At 40.9% G+C, this 15006-nt stretch overlaps 1 protein-coding gene across 2 annotated transcripts in view; it reads left to right on the forward strand.

The window, feature by feature from the left end:
- LOC137501212 (dynein regulatory complex subunit 5-like) overlaps positions 1-15006 on the forward strand; it is a 69583-nt gene that overhangs the window by 37293 nt on the left and 17284 nt on the right. The window contains exon 3 of one of the 2 annotated variants that reach the window (XM_068228088.1): positions 4365-4501. The exons of the other annotated variant lie outside the window; for it this stretch is intronic. Coding sequence (XP_068084189.1) covers positions 4365-4472 — 108 coding nt within the window. The 3' untranslated portion in view covers positions 4473-4501. Of the gene's footprint in view, positions 1-4364; positions 4502-15006 lie in introns of those variants that run through there. 2 annotated transcript variants of the gene reach the window in all.

Below are 15006 nucleotides of genomic sequence, written 5' to 3' on the forward strand. Positions count from 1 at the left end.
TGCGAAGTGCGTGCAGTTATTCGGTTTTTTAATGTAGAAGTACTGAACCGAATGAAATCCATTGCCAATTGATGGAAGTATATAGTGAGGCATGAATGGATGGATAAAGGTTTAACAAATCATGCTTGAAGCTCGGCGGATCACCCTGGATGATCTCTACACTTTGGTTCCTGGGGTTTCCCGAAGCGCTGCTCACAGAATTTTAACGGAAAAGTTGAAATACCGGAAGGTGTGCGCAAGATGGGTGCCATGCATGCTGACTGAAGACCACATGCAGGAACGAGTTGACTCTTCCCGTGCATTTCTTCAACGCTTTGCAACCGAACAGGACAACTTATTGGACTCAATTGTCACAGGTGATGAAACCTGGGCGTTCCACTTTACATCTGAGACTAAGCAACAATCACGCCAGTGGCAGCATCCCTCCTCGCCAAAGCCGCGTATATTCAAGCAAACACAGTCTGCCGGTAAAGTCATGACAACTGTGTTTTGGGATCGAAAAGGAGTATTGTTGGTCAACTTTATGCCTGCTGGAACCACAATTAATGCTGACAGGTACTGTGAGACCCTGAAAAGCTCAGACGGGCAATTCAGAACTGGAGAAGAGGAATGTTGAGCAAGGGCATAAACATTCTCCATGACAACGCTCACCCGCACGTCGCCCGGCAGACCGTTGCTCTCCTGCAACAGTTTCAGTGGAACATCATCACCCACCCACCCTATAGTCCTGACTTGGCGCCCAGTGACTATCACGTGTTCGCTAAGTTGAAAGAACATTTGGCTGGAAAGCAATTCAGCACCAACGACGAGGTGAAAGGTGAGCTTCACAACTTCCTGAATAGCATGGCAGCAAGCTGGTATGACATGGGCATACAAAAACTGTCACAGCAGCTACAAAAATGCAACAATCAAAATGGTGATTATGTAGAAAAACAGCTAAATGTTCAAGCTGTAAAATTATGTAAACCATTGTAGAAATAAACAGGTCTATGCATCTATAAAAAATAGGAGACCTTATTTTTGTGATTTCCTTCATAGAAAAGGCCTATAATAGTGTTATAAGAGATAAGATATGGGAGTGCCTGATGAAATGAAATGTGCCTGAAGGACTGGTAAGGAAAATTCAGATGTTGTACAAAGACTGTACTAGCTGTATATAAATTAGGGAAGGTTGATCATCATGGTTTGAAACCAAGAGTGGAGTTCAACAAGGAAGTGCACTGTCCCCACTACTGTTCATCACTGTTATGGACAATATAATGAAGAACGTCAAGGAAAAGTTAGATGAACTGAATGCAGTGGCCTTTGCTGATGATATAATGATTTGGGGTGAAACAGAAGAGGAAGTACAGACCAGACTCAACGTATGGAAATTCTAGTTCCAGGAATATAATCTCAACATCAGCGAGACGAAGACAGTGGTGATGGCAGTCAACAGAAAAGGGCGTCCAGCAAGTGTAAAACTAGGAGACCACAAGCTAGAGTGTGTAGATAGATTTTTAAAAATGAATCAATCACTACTGATCTGCATTTAGGGCAGTCGCCCAGGTGGCAGATTCCCTATCTGTTGTTTTTCTAGCCTTTCTTTACCTTGGAAGTGTAATCTCCAGTGATAATTTGGTCAGAAAGGAAATTACAAACAGAGTGAAAAAGGGATCAGAATTCTATCAACAAGTAAGAAAACTTTTATGGGAAGACATGATTACAAAACCGGCCAAACTGATGATGTTTAACAGATATTTCATATCAATATTGATCTATGGTATTGAAGCATGCACCCTCACAAAAAGAGATTCATCAAGACCGCAAGCATCAGGGATGAAATTTCGTAGATCCAGAAGACCAAGACGGACAAGTTAAGAAACAAGGAGGTGAGGAAAGAAGCCTGAAAAAAGACATCCCTATTAGACCGAATCTGCACATCCAGACTACGGTGGTATGGGCATGTGATGAAGATGGAGCCTACAAGAACAGCCAGAATAAGTTTGGAAAGACAGGTGGAGAGGAAAAGACCTACAGGAAGACCTAAAACCCAATGGATGGACATGATCAAGGTTGATCTAGTTACCAGGGGATGGACAGTGGATGTTGTTCTCCATGACAAGTTGTATATGGAAAGGAAGAAGTGGAAGAGGCTCATAAACAGTACCCGGGAAACTGGAACAGAACAATGATGATGATGATGATGATGATGATGATGTACTTTCTCAGGCATCATTTCACCAGCATCATTGTCCTCCTCCCCATGAGCTTGGTTGTTCACAATGTCACCAGGAAGATTTCCTTTTGAGAAGATTTTCAAAATATTCCTTCTACCTGTCCATTGATTCCCAGGGATCTACTACGAGTTCACCTGATTTACCCAAAACACTATTCATTTCATTTTTTCCTCCACTTATAAGATTCTTTATTACTTTCCAGAAAGGTTTCCCTGCTGCTTGACCTAGCCTTTCCAGATAATTACCAAAATCTTTCCGCAACTTCTTCTTGGATTCAATAACTGTTTGTTTCACTCTGTTTCTTTTACCTACTTACAATTCCCTGTCTGCACGAGTCTTTGTTTGGAAATATTTCTTACGACTTCTTTTTACGTTTAAAAGCTGCTCTCACTTCATCATTCCACCAAGATATTTGCTTTTCCCAACTTTACACACAGTTGATCCTAGGCTTTCCCTTTCTGATTCTACTACAGCATCCTTATATGCCACCCATTCTCTTTTATATATCCTGAACGTGCTTACTGCCCATTGTTTGGAACTTTTCACTAATATCCCTGTACTTCTGTCTAATTTACTGGAGATCTTCTACCCATGTTCGTCTGCAGACTGATTTCACTTTCTCTATCCTAGGCCTAGAGATACTTAGTTCACTACAGATCAGATTATGGTTGGTATCATTGAAAAATCTCCAGAAAACCTGCACACTCCTAACAGATTTCCTGAATTCAAAGTCGGTTAAGATATAATCTATTATGGATCTGGTGCCCCTACCCTCCTACGTGTATCAGTGAATAGCCTTAGGCCTGTACCTGTATTCGTAACTAATACCATACTAGCACAGAAGTCCATTAAGTGCTTCCCATTCATATTAGCTTCTATATCTTCCCCATATTTACTCATCACCTTTTCACATCCTTCAAGTACTATTTCCAACTCACGCATTGAAATCACTCATTAGCACTATCCTATCCTTGCTGTTGACCTTGACTACAATGTTGCCAATGTTTCATAAAATATGTCAACTTCATCCTCATCTGCACCCTCACATGGTGAATACATTGGGAGATTTCTAGTTCTAATTTCTCCAACTGCCAAATCTACCCGCATCATTTGCTCATTTATTTGCCTAACAGAAACTATGTTGCATGCAATAGTATTCCTGATGAACAGTCCTTCCCCACCCTTTGCCATTCCCTGTTTAGCACTTGTGAAGTATACTTTATAATTTCCTATTGCTTTCTCATTATCTCACCTTACCCAAATGTCATTAACTCCTAACACATCCAGATGTATCCTCTTTGCTGACTCAGCCAGTTCTACTTTCTTTCTTCCAAAAGCCCCAATCATATTGATCGCTCCCCATTGATTGGTTCGCCAAGTTGTTTCCAAGGAATCCCTCACCTGTCAAATGGGAGTGAAACTCTGTTATCCCCATAGCTCCGAGGCTTGCTTAAAATGTTCTGAGCATGCTCTGTGAAAATTCTAGTGAGGATCTCTCCTTTAACAACTTAGGGACCACCAGTGGATTGTATAGTCCTGACTGCCTGAGCTCAAGGCTTGATGATGATGCTTGTTGTTTTAAGGGGCCTAACATCGAAGGTCATCGGCCCCTGAGCTCAAGGAGGCCTTGACTCAGAATATGTCCAAGATGCACACTCCCATTCCATAGCAACTGGTATCCTGTGTCTCGGGACCACTTACTAGGTTACTCAGCCGTTGCCCATGGTTCACGAATTAGGACGATACTACAGTAACCCACGCCGCGAACCAAGGAACATTAATGGACTTTAATCCCCGACCTGGCGGGAATAATACCTGAGATCTCTTGGACCAAACGACAACATGCTAGCCAGTTAGCCACAGGGATAGACAGAATAAGCAATGAAAAGGAATGAACAAATGAAAAGTCAGGTCATATATAGAAAGATGGGAACATGATAGGGGACATGTAACAGGATGAAAACTGATAGGTCATTGTCAGAACAGGGAGTGGAAAGAGGAGAATAGGACAAACATGAAAACACAGAAGCACAAGCTCTATCCCTACATCTGCTGTTTTCCATAGCTAGGCTCTCTCTTCATCAGTACCAGTTCTTCTACATCCATTTCTTCTAAGTCCCTGATGAGCTCATGTCTGCTTTCCAGATTCTCCAGGAGAGTCAGGAGAGCAGGCACTTTGACAGATCCTCAGTCTTGATGTGTGAATATTATAAGACAAAACCCAGATGGAGACAGCAAAAGAGAAGAGACTAAAGAACAGACAAAGGAGAAAATGATCCCCGTAGGTATATATAAGTTAATAGACAGGAACAAAGATGAAACAAATCAAGTCATGTGTAGAAAGTTAGGAACATGAAAAGGAACATATAATAGAAAAAAAAATACAATGATAGGTTGGTGTGAGAAGCAGGAGCATCAGAAAGAGGAGACAAGGACAAAAACAAAAACAGAAAAGCGCAATCTCCACATCTTCATACACTGTTGTCTTCACATAGGGCTACAAACATCACATAAATTGTGCATGGCAGGCAAAACACAGAAATACACACAACACGAGCCCCTTCCATATAGGGTAAATATTCTAGGGATGCCAATAACATATCCACTATAGATCACTGGTTAAATACCAAAGGAAGCAAACCATAAGACCATTCCTTTGATGGTATACACTCAAGGGCTTTCAAAATCACAAATTTTGCTGCTGATGTGTAAGTAATACTCTTCAGCATTTCCTCAGGTGATATCAATTGGCAGATACCATTCCTCAGCACTTGGTATGTGGCTTGATTGGCATTCGCACAGCAGCATCTACATGTGAGTTACCAGTACACAAGCAATTTCATTTTGTCTGCAAGCTACTTACATACAGCAGCAGATCGCACCAGTGCTCAATGACTATTTATTTTACAATTGGCTCACTGGAAATCGTCGCTTGGGAAGTCATTCCATTCTACGGAGAATTTGAAGTGCGGAGGCATATAACCCATGGAAGAGAAAAAGATTTTTTACTTAATTAGTTGAACCACAGATCTACTGATCTTAGCAAATGAAAAAGGCATGAAACTCTGAAGATTAAAAGATAAGGTTTAATAAATAAAAAGAAATGCATTCTATTGAAGTTACTTACTGAGTTATGTTAGATGAACATGCTCTCTGTACAAGATTGTTGCACTGAATCTCCTTTCATCTAACTGGTACAAGAAGTAAGAGAATAAACATATAGCGCATTCCATCGAGGGTGTACACTCGAGGGCTTTTGACACCACACACACTGGATCTATCTGGAGATGCTCCAAACAGAGAATCTGGCACGCCTATGCGCTACCGGATAAATACACTAGGGATCTTGACAGTACACCTAATACAGCTGAATGGTATCAAGGAATCAGCACCAAAAAGTTTAGTCCACAGAGGAAAGCACAACACCAGCCCATTCCGGAGGGTGTACACTCCAGGCTGACAACTTCACATAAATTGCGCATGGCAGGCAAAACACAGAAATACACACAACACGAGCCCCTTCCATATAGGGTAAATATTCTAGGGATGCCAATAACATATCCACTATACATCACTGGTTAAATACCAAAGGAAGCAAACCATAAGCCCATTCCTTTGATGGTATACACTCAAGGGCTTTCAAAATCACAAATTTTGCTGCTGATGTGTAAGTAACACTCTTCAGCATTTCCTCAGGTGATATCAATTGGCAGATACCATTCCTCAGCACGTGGTATGTGGCAGTGGCGGTGGGCTCTTAGGAGCACAGGAGCACGTGAACACCCAGTTTTAATACAACTTTACGCATTCATGGATAATTTAAAACTTTCCTTTCTTTCGACCTGATTTCAACAATCGATCGAAAGCATTCGACTTATATCGAAGCTCCGTTACACCGACAGTTGTTCGTTTTGACTGACAGTGCAGCGAGCACACTGGGTAATGCGCTATTGTGCTGAAGACTATACGCATGCGCAAAGCAGATGACGTCATGGTTTATGCACTGATATTCTCATTAGCGAGGAGCACGGTAAGGTACGTGCTTTGCAGTCTTGAGCAATCCTCAAACCATTGGCAGTATTACAGTTGACCACAAGGGTCTGCCACCTCCCCTATTACTGTTAGCCACAGCCCCGCAGGAGATACTATTGCATTACATTAAAGGCAGATTTCGCTAGTAATTCTGAATAGGCATTTTCTAGCTCGTGAACAGGTGTTCGCAATTGCGGGAAGAAGTTTGCTTTACCTTGTGACTGGAAAATCTTTTCAATTGAAATTTATTTGAGTGTTGTGTTTTGCTTCTCTGTTTGTATGGTTTCTAACCATGGTATTCTTTGTGTAAGAGGAAATGAATTCAGTTCAGTTAATTTTAACCAGCGAAATATTAACCGTCTGCCTCTGTGGTGTAGGCCCTTGTGGTTAGTGTGATTAGCTGCTACCGCCGGAGGCCCGGTTTGATTCCCGGCTCTGCCACGAAATTTGAAGGGCTGGAACTGGGTCCACTCAGCTTCTGGAGGTCAACTGAGTAGAGGTGGGTTCGATTCCCACCTCAGCCATCCTCAAAGTGGTTTTCCACTCCTTCTCCAGGCAAATGCCGGGATGGTACCTAACTTAAGGCCACGGCCGCTTCCTTCCGTCTTCCTTGTCTATCCCTTCCAATTTTCCCATCGCCCACCAAGGCCCCTGTTCAGCATAGTAGGTGAGGCCGCTTGGGCTAGGTACTGGTCATCCTCCCCAGTTGTATCCCCTGACCTAATGTCTCACGCTCCAGAACACTGCCCTTGAAGGCGGTGGAGGTGGAATCGCTCGCTGAATCCGAGGGAAAAACCAACCCTGGAGGGTAAGCAGATTAAGAAAGAAATATTAACCTATCAGGGTAAGTTAGAAATTATAAGGCTTGGACCGGTCAGACCTGATTTGATTATTGAGAACCTTACAAAAACTGACAAACACGACTATAGGCGTGAGTTTAAGAGAGAAATGTACTAAACACGCAAGTGGCTCTGTGGATGGTGGTCTAGGAGTGCGCCTTTTTGTTTGCCCTGTTTATTGTTCAACGAAGAAAGAAGTGTGTGGAATTTAGCTGGGTGCACAGACCTTGCTCATTTGAGTGCAAAAATAAATTAACATGAAAAGTTTCATGCACACAAAGACGCGAGTATTGAATTCCCTATGCTAGTGTTGTCTGTAATTTCCAAGACGAGAAAAAATTAACCTGTGATAGAGCAGAACCCTGATTAACCGAGATAATGTGGAGACTATTGCGGTCGATTCGGAAACAATTATTTTTAAAAAATCGACCGGTAAATGCGGCACACATTATTTCCATGCTTCTCGTCGTACCTAGGTGAACTTCGTGCTATTTAAAAACCAAGAATAGTGCTCGCGTCCTTCAATATCCGCAGTGTACTAAATTTATTATGAATTTTACTTTTGTTCTACACTAACAGATTAGTCTAGTATAAAATGTATCCTCGATTACAGGGGTTCTACCATATTATTTGTGAAAAAGGAACCGTACAAGGAACTTTTGGTGAAGTGATTTATGTACCTATGTTACTTTTTTGCAGATTTGAGACATGAACAAAAATGTTGTTGTGAACCCCCTAAAACTTTTGTCACGAGCCGCCACTGGTATGTGGCTTGATTGGAATTCGCACAGCAGCATCTACATGTAGAAATATTTCTAGAATGAACAGAAGAAATTTTATGATTATTTATACTATACACATGTGAGTTACCAGTACACAAGCAATTTCATTTTGTCTGCAAGCTACTTACATACAGCAGCAGATCGCACCAGTGCTCAATGTCTATTATTTTACAATTGGCTCACTGGAAATCGTCGCTTGGGAGATCATTCCATTCTACGGAGAAGTTGAAGGGCAGAAGCGTATAACCCATGGAAGAGAAAAAGATTTTTTACTTAATTAGTTGAACCACAGATCTACAGATCTTAGCAAATGAAAAATTCATGAAACTCTGAAGATTAAAAGAAAAGGTTTAACAATTTTAAGAATTTTTTATATTTTTTATGTTACTTACTGAGTAATGTTAGATGAACATGCTCTTTGTACAAGACTGTTGCACTGAACCACCTTTTCGTCTAACTGGTACAAGAAGTAAGAGAATAAACATCTAGCCCATTCCATCGAGGGTTTACACTCGAGGGCTTTTGGCACCACACACACTGGATCTATCTGGAGATGCTCCAAACAGAGAATCTGGCATGCCCATGCCCCACAGAATAAATACACTAGGGACCTCGACAATACACCTAATACAGCTGAATGGTATCAAGGAATCAGCACCAAAAAGTTTATTCCACAGAGGAAAGCACAACACCAACCCATTCCGGAGGGTGTACACTCCAGGCTGACAACTTCACACACTTCTCTGCTCACTAGCAAGAAACAAAGATAAAGTAACACAACCCCTACCCATAGGGGTATACACTCTGGGGCACCACGCATCATATTCTTTGCAGATTATTGGTAAGACTGGAACAGAAGTGGAACACAAGCCCATTCCACAGACGGTAATCACTTTAGGGCTCACAACAAAACACTTTATATGGATGGCAGAGCTTCATGAAAGCAAGTGCCAACAAAAAAAGAAGAAGCCTTTCCACGAAAGAAGGCAAAGGACAAAGCAATTACACTTGGTATACACTGAATACACTGCAGGCCACCACATTATGCACTTTGCTGCTCACTTATCAGAAAGAACTGAAAACACAACCTAAGCCCATTCCGTGGAGGGTGTACACTCCAGGGCTACACACATCACATAAATTGTGGACCATTTATATTGGTATTATAAATTTACTCATTCAGGACAAATATTTCAGATTCCCTATGGGAATCAACATCTATATCGTGTTTAATATAATCGGAAATAATGCTTTCCCAAAGCTTACATGTAACACATGTCAAACTGACTGGCCTGTAATTTTCAGCTTTATGTCTATCACTCTTTCCTTTATACACAGGGGCAACTATAGCAACTCTCCATTCATTTGGCATAGTTCTTGCATGCAAATAAGTACTTCAGATATGGTACTATATCCCAACCCATTGTTTTTAGTATATCCCCCAAAATCTTATCAATTCCAGCTGCTTTCCTAGTTTTCAACTTCTGTACCTTATTGGGGTCTTGGTTATCATTAAATTTCAATACTTCGTTTGTATTAGTCACCTCTTCTATCTGGACATTTTCCTTGTAACCAACAATCTTTACATACTGCTGATTGAACACTTCTGCCTTCTGTAGATCCTCTCATACACACTCCCCTTGTTCATTAATGATTCTGGAATGTCCTTCTTGGAACTTGTTTCTGCCTTAAAGTATCTATACATACCCTTCCATTTTTCACTAAAATTTGTATGACAGCCAAAAATATTTCATACCATGCATGTGGATTTGTTATTGTACTAATCCACTGGAAATCATTTCATCGCTGTTCCTTTGAAAGAACATAAACTTTTTGTTTTACCAATAATAGCTCATTTTAATTCATGGTTAACACTAGCAAATGAACAGCACAAGATGCTGCTGTGCTTTTTACTATATTTGTGACCAGAGGCTGACTTCTCTTCAGCAACAGCCGATGTTTTGTGTGGTAACTACTTCCAATAAAGTCCATTTTTATTGGCATTATATACATGGCCTAGAACGAAATTATGTTTCTCAATGCATTTAAACTCTATTCTAAAATTTTCTGCTGCCCTTCTGTCACTCCCAGTTTTCTTCTTCGATGTTTAATTCTCAAATGATCTATCTGTCCTTAAATCTTTGCAGCCAACCATTAGACACTAGAAATTACCCTCAGAACTCCAGCTTTGTGTGGAAATTTTAGCCTGCTTTATCATCATCAGCCCACTAATAGGTACACATTTGCCTTGTTTTTGCAGAAACTACGTGAATAATCCAGTATCCAGTTCTTTTAAAGATGATGTTCTCAATATTTTTCTTTTAGCAAGTCCATACAAACTGACAGAACTTGCTGCAGGCAGCAACACTTTGTCTTTATTCTTCATTAGATCCCACATTGTTGCAACACCAACACTAAACTCTGATGCTGAATTTGCAGCTAGTTCACCCTTATTTGTTCAGTTATATTCACTTTATTTTCAATGGTTAAAACTCCATGTTCATCTTTGCTGCAGATTTCAAATTTGACATTTCTTGGCTGTTAGAATGCCAGAGATAAATGTTCACTTACACTTCTCCTTGCTTTGCACTGATGTGTTAGAAACTATGACATGATGTTATATTTCTATGAATACCAAAAGCTGATAATGATAGACATCTAGGCTTGTTTCTGATTGCCGTGTGCTGCAAAATATTTGGGATGCAGTATTTTGACAGGAGTTAAAGGATTTAACCTTCAAAGAGAATGAGGTGAGTGGAAATGTCACACACTAGTTGTAGGTATGATCCAGGAAGTTGAAAAAACCAGCATAGTCACCCACTGCTACACACGCCATGGGCTGGGAGTGTGCACATTACATTATTCGCCATAATGGAATGGACAATAAAGTATGTTTATGATTGTTGACATTGAATAGCATCCCTTTCTTCTGTGATGGATCACATAAATAATTTTACAGAACATAAAATTAGCAAAAAATGTATGAAGTCATGTCTTCAGTGCGGATTGCCAGCCTGTGTATGAGTGTATATGGTTATGTTACGATCGTGGACTCATGTATCAGAGAGTCAATGTACAGCTGCTCAAAAAAAAAAAATTAGCACACTTTTATTACCGGTACCAAGATATCTTGTAGATATCTTTGTTTAATGCCCCTGAGTCTGAAGGTGTCTCCAAGAGTGATATCAAGAGTGTGCTTATACCTTTGGAGGTACTGTACATTGCTTTAAAAAATCAAGATTAATTTTTCTTCAGCAATGGATAATTTGAAGAACGGTTAATCAAGGGACAGATACTATACACCGTATAAAGTTTGCCAATGACATTGCTGTGTTGGTAGAAACAGAAAAAGCAATGAACAAAGTGTTGAATTTGTTGACAAAAACATTAGGCAAATGGAACCTCAAAATTAATAGTAATAAAACTAAAACCATGACAGTATGTTGGCCCAGATAAATAAGCACATAAAATATCAAAATAAGCAAAGATAAAATTGAGCAAGTAAACCAGTTTGCTACCTTGGAAATCAGATCACACACTATAACAGAAGTATATCAAAAGTTAAAAGAAGGATAGTAAAGGTAAAGAACACCTCCAAAATAAGGATTTATTCACCAACAAGCTTACAAGTATAGAAACATGGAAGGTCTTTGTAAAAGCATTTGTTCAGATCATGCGTCTGCTTCCTATGGAAGTAAGAGTTGGACTTTGAACAAACAAGAAAAAGGAAGACTAGAAACAGCAGAGATATGGATATATGGAGGAGAATGAATCACACAAGTTGGACAGAAAAGAAAAGCAATAATGAATTACTGTAAGTAAGAGAAAGGAGAAGCCTCAACAATGAAACTGAGAGAGAGATAATAAAGTTCATTGGTCCGTCGTACAGCATAGTGACTTCCTCTGCAATATCTTTGAGGGATGAGTGGCTAGGAAGATAGCAAACACAAGAGAGCTATTTTAGTAACTTACTGGACAGGATGAGTTGTAGATCTTACTCTGAGTTTTAAAGACTAGCTCAGAAGAGAAATCTATGGCTGCAGTGTTAAGGCTTGGCCTTTAGAATATGATGATGATGTTGGTACCAAATGACACATTTTTGTTGTCTAACCTTAGTGTACTAGGGTAGTTTGTCCTAGATTTCATTATGAGATATTGTTGGTCCTAGAAATTCTGTCTGCTAACCCTATTATTACTGCTGTTGCTTTCGGATGTGTTCACTCAAAATATTCTATCCATGGGAAGCTTAAATAAATTAATAATTAAAAATGATAGTAATAATTACTAGATATAATTAGTAAATTGTAAAATGAGAATGTATTGGGGTAACTTTTCCTCATTCCCATCTGCCCTGATGAAAATATGTTATTTGCATACTGTTAAATACTTGAATAAACCTTTGGGTAATTTGCCAGAAATCTGTAACTACTGTGCTGCACCTTCATATCTTACTTTACTGTTATCACATTCTTTATGATGTCATAGATTAGTCAGTTGTGGCTGGTTAATATTCTCTATGCCTAACTTGATGTGTAGTTCATCCCGATTAGAGAAATGGTACCTCATGTAACGGAGGATTGCCAAAGCATTTCTTTCTAGCTTATCTTTGATTCGTGTAATCTTTGATCTGGGGACAATAATGGCTTGGATAAAAAAAGATGGAGACTTTAGTGTATGAGATGATTTTCATCTCATATAAATGGTATTTCAAAAAGATTCATACTTTACCTTTATGGCTCTCTCAGTTCAGAGTAAATGAATATGATTACTTGGAATCAATGCAATTGATTTCTTCAATCTCCAGGTATTTATCCTTCCTTGGCTTGTCATCGTTATGCTGGTTTTGTTTACTAAGAGATCCCTGTTCTGTGTATTATACTTTTATCTATTTGCTGCAGACTTATTTCAGTGTCCTTCCTTTTTCTTCATGTCTGCTTATTATGTTATCGTACCTACGTTGAGCGAAAGATAGCACTGATCCGATTGTTTCGTGTGTGTGATGAGTTTGTTTGTGGTTTTTGATTGGAGACCTTTTATTTCTCTTCAGCTTTGATGTCTGGCTTGAGCTTATGTTATGTAATATGGTTTAAAGCTGATGCTGTATGATTCATGTTCGCTCTGATGTGCGATATGAATGCGTGTCATGCGGCGTACAAGTTATTTTGGTTATGGTGTCAACTGGGTGAGCCAGGCGTATTTGCGGCGACCCAGATCTGATCTGTGCTCTCAGATCAAACTCATGAGCCACTGACTGATTCTTGTCATGCTGTTATGATTCTTATCGTAGCATGTCCTGATATTATATTATTTATTCTTTCTGCTTCGCATATTTGGTCTCTTGAGTGTGTATGTGTGTGTGTGTGGGTGTAGTATGGTTATTTATTTATTTATTTATTTATTTATTTATTTATTTATTTATTTATTTATTTATTTATTTATTTATTTATTATTCATGAAAAATCCCTACTTTGTCTAGCATATTAGGGCTGTAGGTTATAACTAGTTACCTTAAAGAGTGCAAACATATAATACAAAATTTTTGAAATGAGTGATTACACACACAAATTAACTAAACTGGGAGAAAAGGAAAAACCATTCTTAATTTTTTTTTCTAAAATAAACTGCATAAACTTAAACAAATCATTCAAACAACAGATCTTGTAAAATATCCTAAAAATAGGTTTGACTAACATTACTGTACAACAATTTAAGCATTGTTCCAAAATACACTGACTGACAGAGCAAATGCAGCACCAAGAAGGAGTGGTCAGAACTTTATGCCAATTGCAGGGTAGACTGACGTCACTGAGGTATGCTCATGATGTGAAATGCGCCGCTGTGATGCGCACGTAGCGAACGATAAATGGGACACGGCGTTGGCGAATGGCCCACTTCGTACCGTGATTTCTCAGCCGACAGTCATTGTAGAACGTGTTGTCGTGTGCCACAGGACACGTGTATAGCTAAGAATGCCAGGCCGCCGTCAACGGAGGCATTTCCAGCAGACAGACGACTTTACGAGGGGTATAGTGATCGGGCTGAGAAGGGCAGGTTGGTCGCTTCTTCAAATCGCAGCCGATACCCATAGGGATGTGTCCACGGTGCAGCGCCTGTGGCGAAGATGGTTGGCGCAGGGACATGTGGCACGTGCGAGGGGTCCAGGCGCAGCCCGAGTGACGTCAGCACGCGAGGATCGGCGCATCCGCCGCCAAGCGGTGGCAGCCCCGCACGCCACGTCAACCGCCATTCTTCAGCATGTGCAAGACACCCTGGCTGTTCCAATATCGACCAGAACAATTTCCCGTCGATTGGTTGAAGGAGGCCTGCACTCCCGGCGTCCGCTCAGAAGACTACCGTTGACTCCACAGCATAGACGTGCACGCCTGGCATGGTGCCGGGCTAGAGCGACTTGGATGAGGGAATGGCGGAACGTCGTGTTCTCCGATGAGTCACGCTTCTGTTCTGTCAGTGATAGTCACCGCAGACGAGTGTGGCGTCGGCGTGGAGAAAGGTCAAATCCGGCAGTAACTGTGGAGCGCCCTACCGCTAGACAACGCGGCATCATGGTTTGGGGCGCTATTGCGTATGATTCCACGTCACCTCTAGTGCGTATTCAAGGCACGTTAAATGCCCACCACTACGTGCAGCATGTGCTGCGGCCGGTGGCACTCCCGTACCTTCAGGGGCTGCCCAATCTTCTGTTTCAGCAGGATAATGCCCGCCCACACACTGCTCGCATCTCCCAACAGGCTCTACGAGGTGTACAGATGCTTCCGTGGCCAGCGTACTCTCCGGATCTCTCACCAATCGAACACGTGTGGGATCTCATTGGACGCCGTTTGCAAACTCTGCCCCAGCCTCGTACGGACGACCAACTGTGGCAAATGGTTGACAGAGAATGGAGAACCATCCCTCAGGACACCATCCGCACTCTTATTGACTCTGTACCTCAACGTGTTTCTGCGTGCATCGCCGCTCGCGGTGGCCCTACATCCTACTGAGTCGATGCCGTGCGCATTGTGTAACCTGCATATCAGTTTGAAATAAACATCAATTATTCATCCGTGCCGTCTCTGTTTTTTCCACAACTTTCATCCCTTTCGAACCACTCCTCCTTGGTGTTGCATTGTCACT

Source organism: Anabrus simplex, chromosome 6 (genome assembly GCF_040414725.1).
Source record: "Anabrus simplex isolate iqAnaSimp1 chromosome 6, ASM4041472v1, whole genome shotgun sequence".
Taxonomy (NCBI): Eukaryota; Metazoa; Arthropoda; class Insecta; order Orthoptera; family Tettigoniidae; genus Anabrus; species Anabrus simplex.